This window comes from Entelurus aequoreus, linkage group LG04 (genome assembly GCF_033978785.1).
Source record: "Entelurus aequoreus isolate RoL-2023_Sb linkage group LG04, RoL_Eaeq_v1.1, whole genome shotgun sequence".
NCBI lineage: Eukaryota > Metazoa > Chordata > Actinopteri > Syngnathiformes > Syngnathidae > Entelurus > Entelurus aequoreus.
Genome location: NC_084734.1, coordinates 82,512,855 through 82,538,381, shown reverse-complemented (window position 1 = coordinate 82,538,381; position 25,527 = coordinate 82,512,855). Strand labels below are relative to the sequence as shown.

The 25,527-nt window shown below is 39.9% G+C and overlaps 1 protein-coding gene across 2 annotated transcripts in view; it reads left to right on the top strand.

Moving 5' to 3' along the window:
* LOC133649086 (BTB/POZ domain-containing protein KCTD16-like) overlaps window positions 1-25,316 on the top strand; it is an 85,245-nt gene extending 59,929 nt beyond the window's left edge. For both annotated transcript variants that reach the window (XM_062045864.1, XM_062045865.1), the window contains one exon: window positions 24,237-25,316. In XM_062045864.1, the coding sequence (XP_061901848.1) occupies window positions 24,237-24,688 (452 nt within the window). In that variant the 3' untranslated portion in view covers window positions 24,689-25,316. The remainder of the gene's footprint in view (window positions 1-24,236) is intronic.
* Window positions 25,317-25,527: the final 211 nt, after the last annotated feature.

Below are 25,527 nucleotides of genomic sequence, written 5' to 3'. Positions count from 1 at the left end.
AGACCAGTGGTTCTTAACCTGGGTTCGATCGAACTCTAGGGGTTCGGTGAGTCGGCCTCAGGGGTTCGGCGGAGGTCAAAACACACCCGACTCTTCGTCTAAATACAAACTTCTCCCTATCGGCGTATTACGGATACGGCAACAGCTGACTGGTTTGCAGGTGTGTAATTTGTTGTGAGTTTACGCACTGTGTTGGTTTTGTTGTTTGAACAAGGTGATGTTCATGCACGGTTCATTTTGTGCACCAGTAAAAAAACATGGTAACACCTTAGTATGGTGAACATATTCACCATTAATTAGTTGCTTATTAACATGCAAATTAGTAACATACTGGCTCTTAACTAGTCATTATTAAGTACTTATTAATGCCTTATTCGGCATGGCCTTATTATAACCCTAACCCTCTAACCCTGACCCTAACCCTAACCAAATAATAATAATAATACCTGGGATTTATATAGCGCTTTTCTAAGTACCCAAAGTCGCTTTACATGTAGAACCCATCATTCATTCACACCTGGTGGTGGTAAGCTACTTTCATAGCCACAGCTGCCCTGGGGTAGACTGACGGAAGCGTGGCTGCAATTTGCGCCAACGGCCCCTCCGACCACTTTCTATCATTCATCATTCAATTCACCGGTGTGAGTGGCACCGGGGGCAAAGGGTGAAGTGTCCCGCCCAAGAACACAACGGCAGCGATTTTTGGATGGTAAGAGGCGGGGGAGCGAACCTGCAACCCTCAGGTTTCTGACACAGTTGCTCTACCCACTACACCATGCCGCCCCAAATAACTCTAAATGAAGTCTTTATTACTTAGAATATGTTCCCCCAGTGTCCAAATAACTCTAAATTAAGTCTTTGTTACTTACAATATGTTCCCCATACTGAAGTGTTACCAAAAACATATAACTTTGTCTTGAATTAAAAAAAAAAACCATTTTATTTTTCACTAAAGAAGGGTTCGGTGAATGTGCATATGAAACTGGTGGGGTTCGGTACCTCCAACAAGGTTAAGAACCACTGAGCTAGACGAAGATGGCGGTGCGTAACTGGCAACCTTGATGTGACACACTCACAGACTTTCTAATTGGTCAAACGTTAGAGGGCGGGACATCGAAATGAAAACAATAACAAGATTTCGGGGCTGTAAATCTAATTTTGAAATGTGCTTATCCTGTTATCAGTTATAAAGGTATTCGAAACAAACATGATTTATTAATGCCTTTTGACATATCAGGGCCATTTAATGATGACTTGACATTAAATTATTACATATGGCACCTTCGTGCTTCGTTAGTGCTTGTTTGTGCTACAAAATGTGTTGGTCTAACTCTTATAGTTTTATGAAGCTGGTTATGAATCATAATTTGTGTATAACTTGAAAACTACAATAGTTTGACCAAAGATGTTTGAAGCACAAACAAGCACACACAAAAAACAAACGATAGGGACTAATTTTGGTAGATTTTGACAAGGTGAATGGATAACTTTTTCTGCCATTTGCACCAATTCAACGTCGTTTTAATGAGCGTTCAAGCTGGTGAGTTTGCATCAAAAGAGCTTCCTTCCGCTCCCCTCTCAGGGAAGGCATCGGTGCTCTTATTAAAGATGGAGTTTAAGTTGGAAGGCCTCCTCCCTTTCGACCATCGTTATTTATGAGAAGTGCGGAAGTCGGATCTGAAGACCAGCTTTTAATGTGCTGGTGGTAACAGGATCTCTTAAGAGAGGCTGTATGGATCAGAGCACCAAGACACAACAATCAATGACTTCCCTGAAAAGATGCCAAAGGGCCGGGGCCCACTTGTTTAAACATACTAACATGTACAGTAAGTACTACTGTCTTTGCTGGCATATTACTCTCAAACTTTTGGCTCGTCTCTAACCACAATTCCATCTCATGCACATGTTGTTTACTGAACTGGCACATGTTACACTTCTGAATTTGGAGGAATCGGGATTGATCACATCCTTACATTTTGTCACAAATGCAATTTTATTGTCAGAATGTCATACCCAAACGTTTCAAACGTTTTACTTTGCTCAAAAGCTTTTACAGTTTAATTAATCAACAGACGTCTTGCAAATAGTTAATAATTCTATTCAATCGGGCAATTTCCCGAAGGCTTTCAAAACTGCAGTCATTAAACCTCTTCTAAAAAAGCAGAGCCTCGATGCCTCTGTTATCAACAACTACAGACCAATTTCAAATCTACCATTCATAAGTAAAACAATTGAGAAAGTTGTCCTCCAACAACTAAATCACTTCTTGGCTTCTACTGGCTGCCACAACAACTTCCAGTCAGGATTTCGACCTCTTCATAGCACAGAGACGGCCCTTCTTAAAGTTATAAATGACATCCGTCTAAACACAGACTGGCAAAACTTCAATATTAATGCTTTTGGACCTCAGTGCTGCATTTGACACTGTCGACCACTCAATACTTTTGGACAGGTTGGAAAACTGGGTGGGGATCTCAGGCACAGTTTTAAGCTGGTTCAAGTCATATCTACAAGATAGGAACTATTTTGTTTCCATTGGTGACTTTGTATCAGAACCAACCAACGTAACGTGTGGAGTCCCCCAAGGTTCAATCTTGGGGCCGACTTTATTTAACATCTATATGCTCCCACTAGGACAAATCATGCAAAATAATAACATTGACCATCATTGCTATGCCGATGACACCCAAATCTATGTAGCGCTATCACCAAATGACTATCGCCCCATAGATCTTGTGTGCCAGTGCATTGAGCAAGTCAAACACTGGATGTGCCAAAATTTCCTACAACTAAATGAAGATAAAACTGAGATAATTGTTTTTGGTGCTAAAAAAGAAAGGTTTAAAGTCGTCCAACACCTTCAATCACTGTCCCTGAAAACCTCAAATAAAGCCAGAAATCTTGGGGTTATTTTAGATTCTGATTTACATTTCGACAGTCACATCAAATCAGTAACAAAATCGGCCTACTATCACCTCAAAAATGTAAAAAGACTTAGAGGGCTCATGTCAGCTCAAGACTTAGAAAAACTTGTACATGCCTTTATTACCAGTAGGCTAGACTATTGTAATGGTCTCCTTGCAGGTCTTCCCAAAAAAACTGTCAGGCAGCTACAGCTTGTTCAGAACGCTGCTGCTAGAGTTCTAACAAAGACCAAAAAATGTGAGCACATTACACCAATTCTTAAATCCTTACATTGGCTCCCTGTACATCAGAGAATAGATTTCAAAATCCTCCTGCTCACATATAAATCACTACATGGTCTAGGGCCCAAGTATATCACTGATATGCTCCCACTATATACGCCCTCTAGATCACTAAGATCTTCTGAGACCAATCTGTTAGAGGTTCCAAGAGTAAACTCAAATCAAGGGAGATCATCATTCAGTCACTATGCAACACATAGCTGGAATAAACTTCCTGAAGATGTCAGACTCTCCCCAACTATGACTACTTTTAAAACTAGACTGAAGACTTTGATGTTCACCTTAGCTTTCAGCTAAATCTTTTAATCTTTTAATCTTTTAACTTTTAACGTCTGCACTGTTTTTATTTATTTTTATTGTCTGCATTTTAATTTTGCTTTTATTTTCTTTCATTTCACTTTGTTGTCTGCCTTGTGTATGAAAAGCGCTATACAAATAAAGTTGCCTTGCCTTGCCTTGCCTAATTGTCATCGAGCCCAACATTGTAGTCTCATCCTTGCACTGACGTGTGCATAGACCTAGTCTTGGACCGTATAACAACCCACACCGCCTTTTAGGTAACCATCCGCAGTGAAGGTAAAGGAGCATGTACAAAAAACAAAACAAGTGAAGTTGGCACGTTGTGTAAATGGTAAATAAAAACAGAATACAATGATTTGCAAATCCTTTTCAACCTATATTCAATTGAATAGACTGCAAAGACAAGATACTTAACGTTCCAACTGGAAAACTTTGTATTACAAGAAATATTAGCTAATTTGGAATTTGAAGCCTGCAACATGTTTCAAAGAAGCTGGCACAAGTGGGAAACAAGACTGAGAAAGTTGAGGAACGCTCATCAAACACTTATTTGGCTCATCCCACAGGTGAACAGGCTAATTGGGAACAGGTGGGTGCCATGATTGGGTATAAAAGCAGCTTGTATGAAATGCTCAGTCATCCACAAACAAGGATGGTACGAGGGTCACCACTTTGTCAACAAATGTGTTTAAGAACAACATTTCTCAACGAGCTATTGCAAGGAATTTAGGGATTTCACCATCTACGGTCCGTAATATCATCAAAATGTTCAGTGAATCTGGAGAAATCACTGCACATAAGCAGCAATGCCCGTGACCTTCCATCCCTCAGGCGGTACCGCATCAAAAACCGACATCAGTGTGTAAAGGATATCACCACATGAGCTCAGGGACACTTCAGAAAACCACTGTCAACAACTACTATCTTGTTTTTGCAATCTATTCAAGTAAATATGAGTTAAAAAAAGATTTGCAAATCATTGTATTCTGTTTTTATCTACGATTTACACAACGTGCCAACTTCACTAGTTTTGGGTTTTGTGGTGAAACAATGAGAAAAGTACACTTCATTCACTGTGTTACAAAAGAGGTCAATTAGAATAATACATCAAGTTGGATAATCAGAACATACAAACCCTTTATTTACTGAATACAAAACATTGAAATTCAATAATTTGGTGAATTTGCAAACAGCAAAAATTATGAACAAAGCAAACTACAACCTGCTACCCAAGAATGTACAACAATTCTTCTCAACAAAAGAAGAAACATATAACTAAATAGAAAAATCTAACAATTTTATGCACGTACAACACTTAGAACTAGAGATGTCCGATAATATCGGACTGCCCATATTATCGGCCGATAAATGCTTTAAAATGTAATATCGTAAATTTTCAGTATCGGTTTCAAAAAGGAAAATGTATGACTTTTAAAAATGTACAGAAGTACAGAGCGCCAATAACCCTTAAAGGCACTGCCTTTGTGTGCCGGCCCAGTCACATAATAACTACGGCTTTTCACACACACGAGTGAATGCAAGGCATACTTGGTCAACAGCCATACAGGTCACACTGAGGGTGACCGTATAAACAACTTTAACACTCTTACAAATATGCGCCACACTGTGAACCCACACCAAACAAGAATGACAAACACATCTCGGGAGAACATCCGCACCGTAACACAACATAAACACAACCGAACAAATACACAGAACCCCTTGCAGCACTAACCCTTTCCGGGACGCTACAATATACTTCCAACCCCGCCCACCTCAACCTCCTCATGCTCTCTCAGGGAGAGCATGTCCCAAATTTCAAGCTGCTGTTTTGAGGCATGTTAAAAAAAAAAAAGCACTTTGTGACTTCAATAATAAATATGGCAGGGCCAAGTTGCCATTTTTTTCCATAACTTGAGTTGATTTATTTTGGAAAACCTTGTTACATTGTTTAATGCATCCAGCGGGGCATCACAACAAAATTAGGCATAATAATGTGTTAATTCCACGACTGTATATATCGGTATTGGTTGATATCGGAATCGGTAATTAAGAGTTGGACAATATCGGAATATTGGATATCAGCAAAAAAGCCATTATCGGACATCTCTACTTAGAACCTTTCGTATATCAGTATGTGGAATTAGATTATGGAATGGTCGAAGCAAAGAAATCAAAGTACTAATATGATCCAGTTTAAAAGGCTGTTCAAACTAGGGTTGTCCCGATACCAATATTTTGGTATTGGTACCAGTAACAAAATGTGTTTCGATAATTTTTTTAAATAAAGGGGACCACAAAAAACTATTTTGGCTTCATTTTAATAAAATCAAAAACAAATCTTACAATACATAAAGCATATGATTTTTATTAGAAGATTAAAATAAAAATGAAAAGGCATTACACACATTGGGCTTTTCTTGTTGCACTTAAAGAACAATGTGCATGTTTATATATTACATATAGCCTGCCATAATATGTCATTAGGATAGAATAGAAAGCTTTATTGACATTTTATCAAATGCTTCATGATTATTGTTGCCACTCATGGCCTGCGCTTGAAGGCAAATAAAATCATTAGTAAATACTACAATCAATACTATAGCTACACTTACACGTATAGGACATGTAGAAGGTGAACACACAGTGTTAAAAATAAAAGAAGTTCTAGCATTTTGCTACAAAATGTTGTCATTTCACTTGCATTAATTTACGCTATGTGGGTGGTTTGGACTCCAATTATATTGGTATCAAGACAAGCAGCTGTGTGGGCGTCTACGTATATGTGGCCATGTCCACACAAACACAGAGTTTCAAAAACACATATCCGGGGTTAAAAAAATATCCATCCTTACAAGTGTGGTTTTAAAAACTGTTTATATTTGCACACAAACGCATACATATAAGGGGCTGTTAAGGACATTATTCAGAATTACCTCTCACGCACATTACTAAAATGCTCTCATACACACTACTGAAATTTGGTTCTCTCATTGACACTACTGAAATCCTCTCATACACACTACTGAAATGTTTTTCTCTCATGCACACTACTGAAATCCTCTTATACACATTACTGAAAATGTTTTTTCGCATTCACACTATCAATCAATCAATCAATGTTTATTTATATAGCCCTAAATCACAAGTGTCTCAAAGGGCTGTGCAAGCCACAACGACATCCTCGGTACAGAGCCCACATACGGGCAAGGAAAACTCACCCCAGTGGGACGTCAATGTGAATGACTATGAGAAACCTTGGAGAGGACCGCATATGTGGGTAACCCCCCCGCCCCTCTAGGGAAGACCGAAAGCAATGGATGTCGAGTGGGTCTGACATAATATTGTGAAAGTCCAGTCCACAGCGGATCCAACACATCAGCGAAAGTCCAGTCCATAGTGGGGCCAGCAGGAACCATCCCGAGCGGAGACGGGTCAGCAGCGTAGAGATGTCCCCAACCGATGCACAGGCTAGCGATCCACCCCGGGTCCCGACTCTGGACAACTACTGAAATCCTCTCATACACACTACTGATTTTTTTTTTCTTATACACACTACTGAAATTCTCTCATACTCACTAATGAAATCTTCTCTCACACACAACTGAAATCCTCTCATACACACTACTGAAATCATTTCATGCACATTACTGATATCCTCCCAGACACACTACTGAAATCCTCTCACACACACCACTGAAATTCTCTCATTCACACTACTGAAACACTTTCACATAAACAACTGAAAAATGATTCTCTCACACACATGAATAAAACAATGTCAGTTTCAGCAGTATGTATGAGAAAATTTCAGTCGTGTGTGTGTGAGAGGGGATTTCAGTAGTGTATGAAAGAAAAACATTCAGTAGTGGGAATGAGAGGATTTCAGTAGTGGGAATGACAGGATTTCAGTAGTGTATGATATTTAAAAACTCAGTAGTCTGTATGAGAGGATTTCAGTACTGAGTATGAGAGGATTATGGTGGCATTACACCTCTGTTAATATGTTTATTTTCATTTACAAGACATACAATGACATGTAAAATATCTTTAAAAGCAGCCTGCAATTACACAGAGCCCTGGAAACATTATGAATCTTTTTTTTTATTGCTTAAGCGTGCATGTGCTGCTGAAACCCAACACTCATTGAATTTTAACATGTTTAATCAGCAACGTGCTGATATATTACACGTTCAGTGAAATGTGGATTATTTCTAAAATCAGTGCACACTAACAAGGAGAGAAGGAAGCCTCTTGAACGTTTTAGTGCCTAAAGCGCGTGCCGCTGCAAAACTCTCGTGGAATTATAACGCATGTAATCATCGATATAATGATATGTTACATGTGCAATGAAGTGTATATTTGATCTGCAATATACAGATTCAAGGAGGATGCTACATCATATTCTTTTTTTGTCGCTCTGGCGCTTTTTACGCATGCACAGCTTTATCTACACAAATGGAAGCAGCATACGTAAATTAGCTTTATGATCCGTCGTTAAATTAGGATTAAAAACGTGAGAAAATCTTTTTTTATGACACGGAGCAGAAAATCTTGCTTGTCAAAGTTGTCCCATCAGGTGGAGGTCCGACAGCGACCGAAACAGCTGACTGTCATTATCGCTGGCGGGAGTGTCGCAAAGCCCATTTTGATGTCGTTTTTTTGGTTTACCAATGTAGAGTGAAAATAGCAGCATGTTTACGTTCAAACATACAGTAAGCAATGGGAATAATTTGTACCCCTTTCAGACATTGCATTTAGTTCCCATTAAAACATTCACATGTTGCACAATGAGATGTAAGCAGGGGATCATGTGTACATTCCTGCAACTTCCTGTTAGTAAAAAATATATTTTTATTAGTATTTATTTAATATACTAACAGAATTTCATGTATAATATTTATAAATTAAGATTCCTAATAAATGACACTAGAATAAGCACACATTTAATTGGTAAATCATAGTGGAACGACACTTTATGTGTGGTGTTGGAGTTGTCCGACTTTTTGTGTGGCTGTAAACGCATCACCGGCTAAGTGCCATATGTGCATGTGTTGGCGCAAGTGAGAAAGAGCGAGAGGCTGCTGTTGATATAACAAAGTTGCTTTTGGTCTGGTTTGTACTGCAGAAAATTACCACTTTTGCTAGATATCATTTTTTTTACTAGTGTTTTGGTGATGTGTTTATGGCCGACAATAAAGAGTTTTGCTCAGTAAAGTGATGGATGGAATTCATGTCCTCAAAGCGTCTCGACAGACGTTACAATATTTGAACAATGATGACGAAAACTGTTTTCTCTGTCGTGTCCGTGTCGTGTCGAAAATTGTTATGCGCTTATTTTTTTATTTGATTTTGTGCGTGGCATAGATTTGCCGTGCACAGAGGACGCTTGAGCAGTGCGCAATTGCACAGGCGCGCACCTTAGAGGGAACATTGGCAGTAAGTCCTCTAATAGTGTCTTTAAAGCCAGCGAGGTAGTGTTGTCGAGCGTTGGTGTCAGGTTCAAACACTGATGACATCTATTAAACAGACAAGAAGCAAGGAATCACGCAGAGACAGAGTTCAATTTGGCTCAATGAGGAGAGTTTTTTCGGGCTGTACTCTAGTTACAGATCCAAACTACGCTCTAAGGTAACAGTCCCACATGCTCCTCTATTTATTTGGGAGGTCCCTGGTTACATCACTGACGCTGCCGCTGAAGGAAGGGGGGTAATCTCAGCAGCTCCACTTAGACACAATATATGACAATTAATGAAATGCAAATGTGCTGACACTCGTGATATCGCCCTGTCTCTGCTCTGTCTGCGTCACGGTACTCGATGTTCGCCCTTGGCAGTCAGCAGGCCGATTCTGGAAACAAACACTGATACGAGACGACTGGCTTTGCGCAGATAGAAAAAGTACAACTTCAGCACAATTGATAATAACTACAGCAACGGCCCTTAAGCATAAGAGTTGTGTGATAATATATACATAATTATTCTAACAGTTGGAAATGACAGCGCACAGCCGTGACGTCATCAGATGAGTACAAGTCTCCTCCGTTTGTGCCGTGTACACGCATACGCCGAGCAGAGGGTTTTGGAACGTTAAACCTTGGCCAGCGTTTGCAAAACTCTGCGTTTTTAAGAACAAAGGTATACGTGTTGAAAAGAGGTCTAAATGCAGAGATAAGTATGCGTTTATTAGGTATTAGGCTGTGTGAGCACAGCAGGGGAGCTAGTGAAGTGAATTAATTGACTCATTTTATGTTCTACATATGGTGAATGTTTATGTTCACCTTGGAGAAAGCAAACCATCAAGTTGAAGTAAATAGTGGTATTTCAGTTTGAGCACATAATAAAATAAGGCCCCTTGGATTGACAATCGCGGGTAGATTGGATCACTTCTTGTAGGAAAGAGGCCCTAATTGGGACTTTGGAATGCAAAAGTTATAACCGTATCCTTGAGAAAAGACTACCTGTCTAGCTCAATGCCAACATTTGAGTTATGACTTAAAGCAGTTGTTTCCCAGTCACGACACATGAACATCTCCTTTTATGGTCAGGTTGTGCTGTCCTGACTTAGCACACACCCAAACGGAGAAAGAAGGAATATATAACTGATGGTTTGGCTTCTCCAGATTAGGAGCCCTTCATTTTTTTGACCTAGGCTCCTCCGGGTACTGCAGACCTGTTTAATGACGCTCGCTTGTAATTAAGCAACTTTTTGCTCAGCAAAGCGTCTCTGACGTCTTTTTAGATCCAGCCGCACTGCCATGTTGCCCTCCTGCCCGGGAAGGGGTGACAAGACCAGAAATACACTTCACTAACTAACTACATTACCTTTAAAGGTCTGGATTATTGTTATTTAAATGTTTACCGAAGTTAGAGGTGTAGGTGGTCTTGCCACATTTGGCGAAGCATGTTTTAAAGCACTGCTGCTGTTTTTAAAATGCTTGATCAACAGTTTTGAAGCCCAAATACCTCCATATTGCGCTCCACGCACCCTCTTCATTGACCAGTAGAATTGCCTTGATATGTCAGTTTTCCTCTCCCTGCTGTTTCTGCTTGTACGTTTTGCGCGCTAACACACTCAACATGATCCTCAGCTCAAAAATACTGGTATTTTTCAAAGGCAGTATAGTACCTTTTTTAATTCATTGTTGCCGCGGTACTTTACTAGTACCGGTATACCATACAACCCTAGTTCAAACTAAAAGTGTTTGCAAAGTACAAGGAAGATCATTTAAAAAAATATCTTACACTTCATTGAAAATTGTATTTCATTCATCTTATGTGAATCAAAACAGTATCAACAATTCATATTCATACTGTTGTACTGTACTGTACTGTACTGTAAAGTGTGTTACAAGATGAGAACAGAAAGTGAACAAATGTGTTAGTAATTGCTATGAATTGAAAAAGGGGGAGAATTAAATAACTTTGCTTCTTCCTACTCCTTTTTTAGACATTTTGAAAAGTGAATATGTAAATGATATGATGTTTCACATTGTAACTGTGCACATGATCAAAATAAACTCAAACCATAACCATGAATGGTCGAAAAAACATTGGGTGATTAATCTACGTTGATCATTTTTTAACTCGTTAATTTGACAGCCTGAGTTTCAACATTTTGACTTTTGCTGATTAAATTGTGCTTTTTTGCTCTTTTTTGTGTGCAGTTGTTTAATATAAGCACTTTGGACACCAAATATGATAAAAGTACCGTATTTTCCGGACCATAGGGCCCAGGGCCGGCCCGTGGCATAGGCCGTATAGGCAAATGCAAAGGGCGCCGTCCATCAGGGGGCGCCACGCCAGTGCCACAAATGTTGGAGAAAAAAAAACAAACTATTATTTCTAAATACAAAAAATAATCCCACGTTAATTAAAATGCAAAGTAAAGCCTATTTAATAGAAATATTATTTGTTACATCATTAATTTGAGCACTGCTGTGATTCGGTTAAAGATAATCATAACATAACATTCTCATATAATATGTTAATTTGCTTTCTTTAAGTAAAAAAAAAGGTCAAAGACAAAGCTATTCGGTTTCTTGTGAGTATATACACTTCACTGCCGATGTGGGGGGGTGCGCCACCTAAAATCTTGCCTACGGCGCCAGATTGGTTAGGGCCAGGCCTGATAGGGCGCACCGGGTTATAAGGCTCACTGCCGATGGGTCATATTATTATAATTTTGTAAATGTAAAACACTGCCCTGTGGTCTACATAACATGTAATGGTGGTTCTTTGGTCAAAATGTTGCATAGATTATATTTTACAGATCATCTTCAAGCCCCTTTCTGACAGTCGCTTTAGGATGTGCAGTTTTGTGGGCGGTCTTATTTATCCAATCCAATCCAATCCACTTTACTTGTATAGCACATTTAAACAACAAAAATGTTTCCAAAGTGCTGCACAACAATATTAAAAACAATACTCAAATATTATCCCTAGCTCCACCAATGACTGAATAAAAACAAAAAAAATAAATATAAAACCAATATAAAAACAATATAAAAATAAATATGATTAAAAACGATTTTAAAGGGTAAAACCAATTAAAACAATAAATAGAAATTTACGTGGCTCACCTTCGACAGCGTCTTTTCTCCATCATCTTTGTTGTAGCGGTGTAGCGGGCAAGGACGGGAGTGGAAGACGTGTCAAAAGATGGAGCTAACTGTTTTAATGACATTCAGACTTTACTTCAATCAATAACGGAGCAGCATCTCCTCATCCGTGGCTAACTAGATAGATAGATAGATAGTACTTTACTGAGTACTATCTATCTACTATATTCTAGTGCAGGGGTCGGCAACCCAAAATGTTGAAAGAGCCATACTCGACCAAAAATTCAAAAACAAATCTGTCTGGAGCCGCAAAAAATTAAAAGCCATATTACATACAGATAGTATGTCATGAGGTATAAATTGAATTAAGAGGACTTAAAGGAAACTAAATGAGCTCAAATATACCTACAAATGAGGCATAATGATGCAATATGTACGTATAGCTAGCCTAAATAGCATGTTAGCATCGATTAGCTTGCAGTGACCAAATATGTCTGATTAGCACTCCACACAAGTCAATAACATCAACAAAACTCACCTTTGTGCATTCATGCACAACGTTAAAAGTTTGGCGGACAAAATGAGACAGAAAAAGAAGTGGCATAAAACACGTCCTGGAAAGTCGGAGAAAGTTATACATGTAAACAAACTGCGGTGAGTTCAAGGACCGCCAAAATTAGTAGGACAAAACGGCGCTCGCCAAATATTAGAATCAGTGAAGCATGTTTAATATAAACAGTGTGATTTATAACAATTAGGGAGGTTTGTGTCATGTTTGTCCTCCTACAGAAACCATATTAAAACCAAAAATATATTTTTTTCCCCTCATCTTTTTCCATTTTTGAAAAAGCTCCAGAGAGCCACTAGGGCGGCGCTAAAGAGCCGCATGCGGCTCTAGAGCCGCGGGTTGCCGACCCCTGTACTAGTGCAAGAACAACGCCGGAAATGTGTCCCGTGAAAAAACGTCCGACTCTCTAATAACTAAAGTTCCTTGGGTGAATAATGTAAACTCACTACACCGGTATGTTTTAGCGCTTTCATGGCAAGTTTACTGACAGATATAAGTAAGCAATTTACACTACTTTATATTACAAATGGCAACACTGGAGGATGAATGTCCCATAACAAGAAGATAGAGAAAAAGGCTGACACAAAGGCGAACGCGAGCAATTTTTCCGGACTTATGCAGATCACAAATACAGATCAGCAGGTACCAGATGGTAAGAAAAGTTTCTTTTGCATAATATTGCGAAACAAAATGCCAGATAATACGTCTTACCTTATACACAGACCATAATAATACTCGTATGTCGGGATCTTTCTGTGTGGAGTTTGCATGAGTGGCGACTTGTCCAGGGTGTACCCCACCTTCCGCCCGAATGCAACTGAGATAGGCTCCAGCACCCCCCGCAACCCGGAAAGGGACAAGCGGTAGAAAAATGGATGGATGTTGAAGCACAGTACAATCCATCATAGCTTACCAAAGTCGTACTAAAACATTTTGATAGATTTTTGAGCGCCGTGTGTAATGTTCTATATTTTCAATGGAACATATAACATTTTGATGTTGTTTACTTGAGTCATATTGCAGTCTACATGTATTTATTATGTGTGAATGCCATACTGTCACACTTATCATTTCACCGTGTACCAAATAAAATAGATTCAAGTTGGTTAAGCACAACCAAAATGATTCCGCACATTAGGCGCACCGGGTTATAAGGCGAGCTGTCGATTTTTGAGAAAATGAAAGGATTTTAAAGGCCTACTGAAATGAGATTTTCTTATTTAAACGGGGATAGCAGGTCCATTCTATGTGTCATACTTGATCATTTCGCGATATTGCCATATTTTTGCTGAAAGGATTTAGTAGAGAACATCGACGATAAAGTTCGCAACTTTTGCTCGCTGATAAAAAAGCTTTGCCTGTACCGGAAGTAGCGTGACGTCACAGGTTGTGGAGCTCCTCACATCTGCACATTGTTTACAATCATGGCCACAAGCAGCGAGAGCGATTCGGACCGAGAAAGCGACGATTACTCCATTAATTTGAGCGAGGATGAAAGATTCGTGGATGAGGAAAGTGAGAGTGAAGGACTAGAGGGCAGTGGAAGCGATTCAGATAGGGAAGATGCTGTGAGAGGCGGGTGGGACCTGATATTCAGCTGGGAATGACTAAAACAGTAAATAAACACAAGACATATATATACTCTATTAGCCACAACGCAACCAGGCTTATATTTAATATGCCACAAATTAATCCCGCATAACAAACACCTCCCCCCTCCCGTCCATATAACCCACCAATACAAATCAAACACCCGCACAACACACTCAATCCCACAGCCCAAAGTACCGTTCACCTCTGCAAAGTTCATGCAGCACATATATTTCCCCAAAGTCCCCAAAGTTACGTTCGTGACATGCACATAGCGGCACGCACGTACGGGCAAGCGATCAAATGTTTGGAAGCCGCAGCTGCGTACTCACAGTACTGCGTATCCAACTCAAAGTCCTCCTGGTAAGAGTCTCTGTTGTCCCAGTTCTCCACAGGCCAATGGTAAAGCTTGACTGTCATCCTTCGAGAATGTAAACAATGAAACACCGGCTACGTGTTTGTGTTGCTGCAGCCGGCCGCTAATACACCGCTTCCCACCTACAGCTTTCTTCTTTTCTGTCTCCATTGTTCATTAAACAAATTGCAAAAGATTCACCAACACAGATGTCCAGAATACTGTGGAATTTTGCGATGAAAACAGACGACTTAATAGCTGGCCACAATGCTGTCCCAAAATGTCCGCTACAATCCGTGACGTCACGCGCAAACGTCGTCATACCGAGACGTTTTCAGCAGGATATTTCGCGGGAAATTTAAAATTGCACTTTACTAATCTAACCCGGCCGTATTGGCATGTGTTGCAATGTTAAGATTTCATCATTGATATATAAACTATCAGACTGCGTGGTCGCTAGTAGTGGCTTTCAGTAGGCCTTTAAGTGCGCCTTATAATCCGAAAAATACGGTAAATTGAAGAAAAAAAAATGACAAAAAGCACACCGCTCTATATGAATACTGCAATTGCAAAATAGCAAGCATTAAACAATGGTCGCTGATTCTGAAAGGAGTTTATCAGTCAATTTGTCGGTGAAAATGGCTGATAATCAAAAAAGCAGGAGCAATTATGTAACTCCAGTAGTCTGTTTGATACAATGCGTTCTCCTGCACGGCCAGAACATTTCATGCAGCCATTATTGTGTGTTGGCATGTTTCCTAAATGGACTTGCAACCCCGCCCCGCCCCGCCAGCCCCCTCGTCCCTCCATCCATTTAGAAACAATACTCACAATAACCCTCCCCTGGATGCCGGTCACTCAAGCGCCTGCATCCATTTGCGGAGTGCTGCTCGTCTGCAGGACTGCGCTCGATTCATTTTTTTTCCGGCGGGGTGGAGGGGGGGGGAGTTGGTGAGCTGATTGGCCTCTTTGCTCATGGATTAGCCATTAAAAAGCTGTTAGTGACTCTCTCGCTATGGTCTCGATGCAATCATCGCGTCAGGGATAAAAGGTCATTATTACAGTGAGCGCAGAGAGGTTCAAATACCCCCTTGAACTCTGTTCAGAAGGAGCTAATGGACGAACTATTAGTCCCTGTGTGATATCACTGCTATTGAAGCCGTATCATCACACTGGAAACAAGCCATTAAGGAGGTGTTTGTGGTGGTGTGCACGAGTTTCTCCCTCAAAAATGGACTTTGCTGCTACACCTGCGTGTTGTTATCGGTCAGGGCCTCTAAAAGTGAGACCTTTACCTTTACCGCTTGCAGTGTACTGCCAACACGGGTGGATGTGTTGTGGATGTGAAGACAAAATCCCTGCCATCCAATTCATGCCACATTATTGTCTCACCACCAAAAGCATGTGTGAATGGTGGTGTGCATTATTTAAGCTGTGGTACGCCCTTCTGTCTTCCACACAATGACACAAAATGGAACTTGGATAAAGCTAGATCCTGGTTTTACACTGCTAAAGGGGATTTGGGCGTTTAGTCAGAAGGACTATTGTTGTCAAAAAGCCCATCATAACTACAAACCCCGTTTCCATATGAGTTGGGAAATTGTGTTAGATGTAAATACAAACGGAATACAATGATTTGCAAATCATTTTCAACCCATATTCAGTTGAATATGCTACAAAGACAACATATTTGATGTTCAAACTGATAAACATTCTTTTTTTTTTTGCAAATAATCATTAACTTTATAATTTGATGCCAGCAACACGTGACAAAGAAGTTGGGAAAGGTGGCAATAAATACCGATAAAGTTGAGGAATGCTCATCAAACACTTATTTGGAACATCCCACAGGTGTGCAGGCTAATTGGGAACAGGTGGGTGCCATGATTGGGTATAAAAGTAGATGCCATGAAATGCTCAGTCATTCACAAACAAGGATGGGGCGAGGGTCACCACTTTGTCAACAAATGCGTGAGCAAATTGTTGAACAGTTTAAGAAAAACCTTTCTCAAGCAGCTATTGCAAGGAATTTAGGGATTTCACCATCTACACTCTGTAATATCATCAAAGGGTTCAGAGAATCTGGAGAAATCACTGCACGTAAGCAGCTAAGCCCGTGACTTTCCATCCCTCAGGCTGTACTGCATCAACAAGGGACATCAGTGTGTAAAGGATATCACCACATGGGCTCAGGAACACTTCAGAAACTATAGATGATAAATGCTTTAAAATGTAATAATTGTAAATTAAAATGTAAATTATCTCTATCGTTTTTTTTTATTATCGGTATCGTTTTTTTTTGTTTTTTGTTTTTTGTTTTTAAAATTAAATCAACATAAAAAACACAAGATACACTTACAATTAGTGCACCAACCCAAAAAACTTCCCTCCCCCATTTACACTCATTCACACAAAAGGGTTGTTTCTTTCTGTTATTAATATTCTGGTTCCTACATTATATATCAATATATATCAATACAGTCTGCAAGGGATACAGTCCGTAAGCACACATGATTGTGCGTGCTGCTGGTCCACTAATAGTACTAACCTTTAATAGTTAATTTTACTCATTTTCATTAATTACTAGTTTCTATGTAACTGTTTTTATATTGTTTGACTTTCTTTTTTATTCAAGAAAATGTTTCTAATTTATTTATCTTATTTTATTTTATTAATATTTTAAAAAAGGACCTTATCTTCACCATACCTGGTTGTCCAAATTAGGCATAATAATGTGTTAATTCCACGACTGTATATATCGGTATCGGTTGATATCGGTATCGGTTGATATTGGTATCGGTAATTAAAGAGTTGGACAATATCGGAATATCGGATATCGGCAAAAAGCCATTATCTGACATCCCTATCAGAAACCCACTGTCAGTAACCACAGTTGGTCGCTACATCTGTAAGTGCAAGTTAAAACTCTCCTAGGCAAGGCGAAAACCGTTTATCAACAACACCCAGAAACGTTGTCGGCTTCACTGGGCCTGAGCTCATCTAAGATGGACTGATACAAAGTGGAAAAGTGTTCTGTGGTCTGACGAGTCCACATTTCAAATTGTTTTTGGAAACTGTGGACGTCGTGTCCTCCGGACCAAAGAGGAAAAGAACCATCCGGATTGTTATAGGCGCAAAGTTAAAAAGCCAGCATGTGTGATGGTATGGGGGTGTAGTAGTGCCCAAGACATGGGTAACTTACACATCTGTGAAGGCACCATTAATGCTGAAAGGTACATACAGGTTTTGGAGCAACATATGTTGCCATCCAAGCAACGTTACCATGGACGCCCCTGCTTATTTCAGCAAGACAATGCCAAGCCACGTGTTACATCAACGTGGCTTCATAGTAAAAGAGTGCGGGTACTAGACTGGCCTGCCTGTAGTCCAGACCTGTCTCCCATTGAAAATGTGTGGCGCATTATGAAGCCTAAAATAGCAGAAGGGAGACCCCCGGACTGTTGAACAACTTAAGCTGTACATCAAGCAAGAATGGGAAAGAATTCCACCTGAAAAGCTACAAAAATGTGTCTCCTCAGTTCCCAAACGCTTACTGGGTGTTGTTAAAAGGAAAGGCCATGTAACACAGTGGTAAAAATTCCCCTGTGCCAACTTTTTTGCAGTGTGTTGCTGCAATGAAATTCTAAGTTAATGATTATTTGCACAAAAAAAAAATAGTTTCTCAGTTTGCACATTAAAAATCTTGTCTATTCCATTGAATATAAGTTGAAAAGGATTTGCAAATCATTGTATTCTGTTTTTTATTCACGATTTACACAACATGCCAACTTCACTGGTTTTAGGGTTTGTACATCAGACTGAATGTTTTGAAGTGTAATATACTTGAGACTATGCGTTGACTCAACTTAACTCAGTCAAAGCAACAAGATGACCTGACTGAGTTAAATTGAGTCAACTTTTTTTTTCCATTTTCTTTTTTTTACAGTTTACCTACTCAACCAGCGTCCCCGGGGCCAAACCGAACCTGGGAATGACACCATACTGGCCCCGAGTTCAGCTCAAAACTTGGGAGACAAACATTTATACTATACCTAGCTATACCGGGCGGTATATCTCGGTTGGTAGAGTGGCCGTGCCAGCAACTTGAGGGTTCCTGGTTCGATACCCGCTTCCGCCATCCTGGTTACTGCCGTTGTGTCCTTGGGCAAGACACTTTACACACCTGCTCCCAGTGCCACCCACACTGGTTTAAATGTAACTTGGATATTGGGTTTCACTATGTAAAAACGCTTTGAGTCACTAGAGAAAAGCGCTATATAAATATGATTCACTTCACTTCATTTTTAAAGCAACTTCCTAAAACCCCTAGAGTGCTCCTGTTGAATAGAGGAACTTGGATCATGTAAACACATTGGCACATCTTAGCATCGACATTTTAACCTTGCTAACCAACATAGAACTCTGGGGTCCGAACTTGTGGTTTACATGAGGCGTTCCTCAAGGCACCCCTTTAAGTCCGCTCCTTTTTGGCAGTTACAAATGTTATTTCTGATGTGATTCAAGGTGTTGCTCCAGCTTGTTTACTTCGGACGCAGTCAGTAGTCATTTGTCTCACGTCTGTACTTATATTGCTGGTGTTCCTCAAGGTTCCATTTTAGGTCCTCTCCTTTTCATCATTTGGGCTATTCACAACTATTTATTTAAATCTGGGAGACAGGTCTGGACTACAGGCAGGCCAGTCTAGTACCAGCACTCTTTTACTATGAAGCCACGTTGATGTAACACGTGGCTTGGCATTGTCTTGCTGAAATAAGCAGGGGCGTCCATGGTAACGTTGCTAGGATGGCAACATATGTTGCTCCAAAACCTGTATGTACTATTAATGGCACCTTCACAGATGTGTAAGTTACCCATGTCTTGGGCACTAATACACCCCTATACCATCACAGATGCTGGCTTTTCAACTTTGCGCCTATAAAAATCCGGATGGTTCTTTTCCTCTTTGGTCCGGAGGACACGACGTCCACAGTTTCCAAAAACAATTAGAAATGTGGACTCGTCAGACCACGGAACACTGATCCACTTTGTATCAGTCCATCTTAGATGAGCTCAGGCCCAGCGAAGCCGACGGCGTTTCTGGGTGTTGTTGATAAACGGTTTTCGCCTTGCATAGGAGAGTTTTAACTTGCACTTACAGATGTAGCGACCAACTGTAGTTACTGACAGTGGGTTTCTGAAGTGTTCCTGAGCCCATGTGGTGATATCCTTTACACACTGATGTCGCTTGTTGATGCAGTACAGCCTGAGGGATGGAAGGTCACGGGCTTAGCTGCTTACGTGCAGTGATTTCTCCAGATTCTCTGAACCCTTTGATGATATTACGGAGCGTAGATGGTGAAATCCCGAAATTCCTTGCAATAGCTGGTTGAGAAAAGTTTTTCTTAAACTGTTCAACAATTTGCTCACGCATTTGTTGACAAAGTGGTGACCCTCGCCCCATCCTTGTTTGTGAATGACTGAGCATTTCATGGAATCTACTTTTATACCCAATCATGGCACCCACCTGTTCCCAATTTGCCTGTTCACATAAGTGTCTGATGAGCATTCCTCAACTTTATCAGTATTTATTGCCACTTTTCCCAACTTCTTTGTCACATTTTGCTGGCATCAAATTCTAAAGTTAATGATTATTTGCCAAAAAAATAAATAGTTTATCAGTTTGACATCAAATATGTTGTCTTTGTAGCATATTCAACTGAATATGGGTTGAAAATGATTCGCAAATCATTGTATTCCGTTTATATTTACATCTAACACAATTTCCCAACTCATATGGAAACGGGGTTTGTAGTTTATTTCGAACATGCATACAAGGTATGTAACTCTTGGTTACAGGTTACAATTCAACATGTCGGAAAGGGAGTAGGAAGAAGGAGACTTTATTCAGTATTATCCTTTCTCCATATCACATCAGCCACTAATACATTTGTTTACGTTCTGTATTTAATAGAGACTGCAAAAAAAGAGTTTTTATTTTATTGCTGCGCCTTATTCGTAACTACGGTAACGCTCTGGGCCATGCCACTGCAGATAATCATTTTATTGTATTATAAATAATCTTAAATCATTACTGCAGTAACCTATTTTAAGAGCAAGTAAGTGACGCACTGTGTATCATTTATCATTTATTTATTCAAGGCTCCAGAGGGATATTGTTCAGTATTAAGGGTCTGTGTGTTTGTTTGTACATCAATGCAGCGAGCTGGCACAGTATCTAGTGGAGCAGTCTGGACAAAAAAAGTCCAGAGACTAATTTTTGGCTTAGTCCACCTCTGTTTGTGTAAGAGGACTCTTATACTCCTGATTCTTATACACAATTAGCACAACATGCACCCTCACTGTGCTATTAATTGTCTGACAAATACACCACATGGTGCCGCTGGTATTATACCCCCAATGTTTGACTCTGTAAATTAGATCGACTTGAAAATTCTCACACAGCTCAATGTGCTGTATTAAAAACCCTCACCGGAACTTTATTGTGTTTGTCTTGAGCACAAAATTCATTTATTTAGAGTACGGACAAGCACAGGTGAGCAAGATTGGTTGAAAAACAGTCGTCAAAATAACTCATCAGAACGACTCCAAATAAAACTGTCAATAATCCACTAAATCATAGAAATTGCAGTAATACAGCCAATTAAACGTGTCACTTAATTAACGTGATCGCCCCTCTTGCAAGTATTTAATGGCCTTTGCCACCTTGTAAAAAATAAGTTATCAGAACGAATCAAAATAAAACTGTAAATAATCCACTAAGTCATAGAAATTTAAGTAATACAGCCAATTAAAACATGTAATTTAAATAACGCGATCGCCCATCTGGCAAGTGATTAATGACCTTTGCCACCTTGTAAAACATAAGTCATCAGAACGACTCCAAAATTAAACTGTAAATAATTCACCAAGTCATAGAAATTCCAATAATACAGCCAATTAGAATGTGTCACTTAATTAACGCGATTGCCTCTCTTGCAAGTAATTAATGACCTTTGCCACCTTGTAAAAAAAAAGTCATCAGAATGACTCTAAATAAAACTGTAACTAATCCACTAAATCATAAAAATTGCAGTAATACACCCAATTAGAACATGTCATTTAATTAACGTGATAGCCCCTCTTGCAGGTAATTAACGACCTTTGCCACCTTGTACAAAAGAAGTCTACAGAATGACTCCAAATCAGACTGTAAATAATCCACTAAGTCACAGAAATTGCAGTAATACACCCAATTAGAATGTATCATTTAATTAACGTGATTGCCCCGCTTGCAAGTAATTAATGACCTTTGCCACCTTGTAAAAAATAAGTTATCAGAACGAATCAAAATAAAACTAAATAATCCACTAAATCATAGAAATTGCAGCAATACAGCCAGTCAGTGTCATTTAATTAACGTGATTGCCCCTCTGTCAAGTAATTAATGACCTTTGCCACCTTGTGAAAAATAAGTCATCAGAACGACTCCAAATAAGGCTGTAAATAATCCACTAAATCATAGAAATTACAGCAATACAGCCAATTAGAATGTGTCATTTAATTAACGGGATTTGCCCTCTTGTAAGTAATTAATGACCTTTGCAATCTTATAAAAAATAAGTAATCAGAACGACTCAAAATAAAACAAAATAATCCACTAAATCATAGAAATTAAGGCAATACAGCCAATTAGAACGTGCCATTTAATTAACGTGATCGCCCCTCTTGCAAGTAATTAATGATCTTTGACAACCTTGTGAAAAATAAGTGATCAGAACGACTCCAAATAAGACTGTAAATAATCCACTAAGTTACAGAAATTGCAGCAATACACCCAATTAGAACGTTTCATTTAATTAACGTGATCGCCCCACTTGCAAGTAATTAATGACCTTTGCCATCTTGTAAAAAATAAGTTATCAGAACGAATCAAAATAAAACTGTAAATAATCCACTAAGTCATAGAAATTGCACTAATACAGCCAATTAGAACATGTCATTTAATTAACGTGATAGCCCCTCTTGCAAGTAATTAACGACCTTTGACACCTGGTACAAAAGAAGTCAACAGAATGACTTCAAATAAGACTGTAAATAATCCACTAAGGCATAGAAATTGCAGTAATACAGCCATTTAGAACGTGTCATTTAATTAATGTGATCGCCTCTCTTGCAAGTAATTAACGACCTTTGCCACCTTGTAAAAAATAAGTCATCAGAATGACTAAATAAAACTGTAACTAATCCACTAAATCATAAGAATTGCAGTAATACAGCCAATTAGAACAAGTCATTTAATTAATGTGATTGCCTCTCTTGCAAGTAATTAACGACCTTTGCCACCTTGTAAAAAATAAGTCATCAGAATGACTAAATAAAACTGTAACTAATCCACTAAATCATAAGAATTGCACTAATACAGCCAATTAGAACATGTCATTTAATTAACGTGATAGCCCCTCTTGCAAGTAATTAACGACCTTTGCCACCTTGTACAAAAGAAGTCAACAGAATGACTCCAAATAAGGCTGTAAATAATCCACTAAGTCATAGAAATTGCAGTAATACACCCAATTAGAACGTCTTATTTAATTAACGTGATTGCCCCTCTTGCAAGTAATTAATGACCTTTGCCACCTTGTACAGAAAAAGTCAACAGAAGGACTCCAAAAAAGACTGTAAATAATCCACTAAGTCATAGAAATTGCACTAATACAGCCAATTAGAACGTGTCATTTAATTAACGTGCAAGTAATTAATGACCTTTGCCACCTTGTGAAAAATAAGTAATCAGAATGACTCTAAATAAAACTGTAACTAATCCACTAAATCATAAGAATTGCAGTAATACAGCCAATTAGAACATGTCATTTAATTAATGTGATCGCCTCTCTTGCAAGTAATTAATGACCTTTGCCACCTTGTACAAAAGAAGTCAACAGAATGACTCCAAATAAGGCTGTAAATAGTCCACTAAGTCATAGAAATTGCACTAATACAGCCAATTAGAACGTGTCATTTAATTAACGTGCAAGTAATTAATGACCTTTGCCACCTTGTAAAAAATAAGTCATCAGAATGACTCTAAATAAAACTGTAACTAATCCACTAAATCATAAAAATTGCAGTAATACAGCCAATTAGAACATGTCATTTAATTAATGTGATCGCCTCTCTTGCAAGTAATTAATGACCTTTGCCACCTTGTACAAAAGAAGTCAACAGAATGACTCCAAATAAGGCTGTAAATAATCCACTAAATCATAGAAATTGCAGTGATACACCCAATTAGAACGTCTTATTTAATTAACGTGATCGCCCCTCTTGCAAGTAATTAATGACCTTTGCCACCTTGTACAAAAAAAGTCAACAGAAGGACTCCAAAAAAGACTGTAAATAATCCACTAAGTCATAGAAATTGCACTAATACAGCCAATTAGAACGTGTCATTTAATTAACGTGCAAGTAATTAATGACCTTTGCCACCTTGTGAAAAATAAGTCATCAGAACGACTCCAAAGAAGACTATTTAGCAAAGTCAAAAACACGGGACCATGTCACTAACCCTCGACAGACATGAATTTCTAAGTTAGTTTTAGCAGGCAGATATTCGCTGGTTGTTTATGTTTACAATAAATGTGTCTGTGTGTCACGTAGGCGGGCCCTCCCGGTGGTCTTCCTCACACTGCGACTGCTGCTGCAAGAGCCACAAAAGTGAGCGCGAGGGAGAAAGCGGCACGTCCTTCAACGAGCTCTCCACCTCCTGCTCCGAGACCCAGTCGGAGGCCAGCTCCCCTCAGGGCACCGTCATCCGCGGCCCCGTGAGCCGACACCCCAACATCCAGTCCCTGGACCGGCCCGTGCACAAGGGGCCCGCGCACACGCTGCAGCAGGCGGACATGCGGCGCAAGACCGACATGCTGCGCGTCAGGACCTTCGGCGTGCGCGAGCGAGAGGCCGCCAAGAGGAAAGCCAACAAGGAGAAGATGACTCCGGAGCAGGAGCTGCAGAAGTGCATCCAGGACTTCCATCGCATCCGGATTCCCGACCGCTTTCCGGAGAGGAAGTACATGTGGCAGTCGGATCTCCTGAGAAAATATCGTCTCTAACTTGCACCCACCAGGGCACATATTGTACTATTCAACAGTTTCCGCCATGTTGAGGTGAAACAGATCCCTCCCTGTTGACACGTTCATGTATCTCTCGACCTCCCGGTGGAGAGACTGTGCACCACACGCACCGTTCGTAGCGAGCACTATTTTTAGCCACTTTCTGCAGGGCGGTGCGCACGGCGAGTACGAGGCAGTGTTGAGTCATTGATTGGTGGAGTGTACCACCGTGTGGGACATGCACGCGTGTAAAACCAGGTTACTCCTGTCGGGGCTTAAATCACCCACCTCTCCACTTTTGGAGGCGGTCCGAAGCAACAAAAGCGACCTCAGGGGCGACGTCATGTACAAGCTCGCACCTTTCCACGGCAGGCGGTGCTGCGAGTTCACCAAGACGTCACTAGTATACTCCACCGATATCACACTCTCGTAGTACGCTTTGACTGCATGTCATGTCACCGTTGTCATAATTATGCAATACCACACGATGGGACGGCCAAAGCACTGCCTCTTGTCTCTTTTGCCATTGTAGAAACTTCCGTCTCATGTCATTGTGTGTTGGACTGATGATGTCGTGTATGTAATGCAAGTGGACTCATCTTGGATGTACGTGTGCAAATAAAAGGCTGACAAGGTGGACCGTCGACTTTCTTACGTCTCTTTCACAACAGCGGCTACACCCGCCCTCACATTGCAGCTCGGTTACTTGGGTATGTAGACTACCGTATTTCCCGGACTATAAGGCGCAATTAAAACCCTTTCTTTTTTCTCAACACTCGACAGTGCGCCTAATGTACGGAATAATTCTGGTTTTGCTTACCGACCTCAAAGCTATTTTA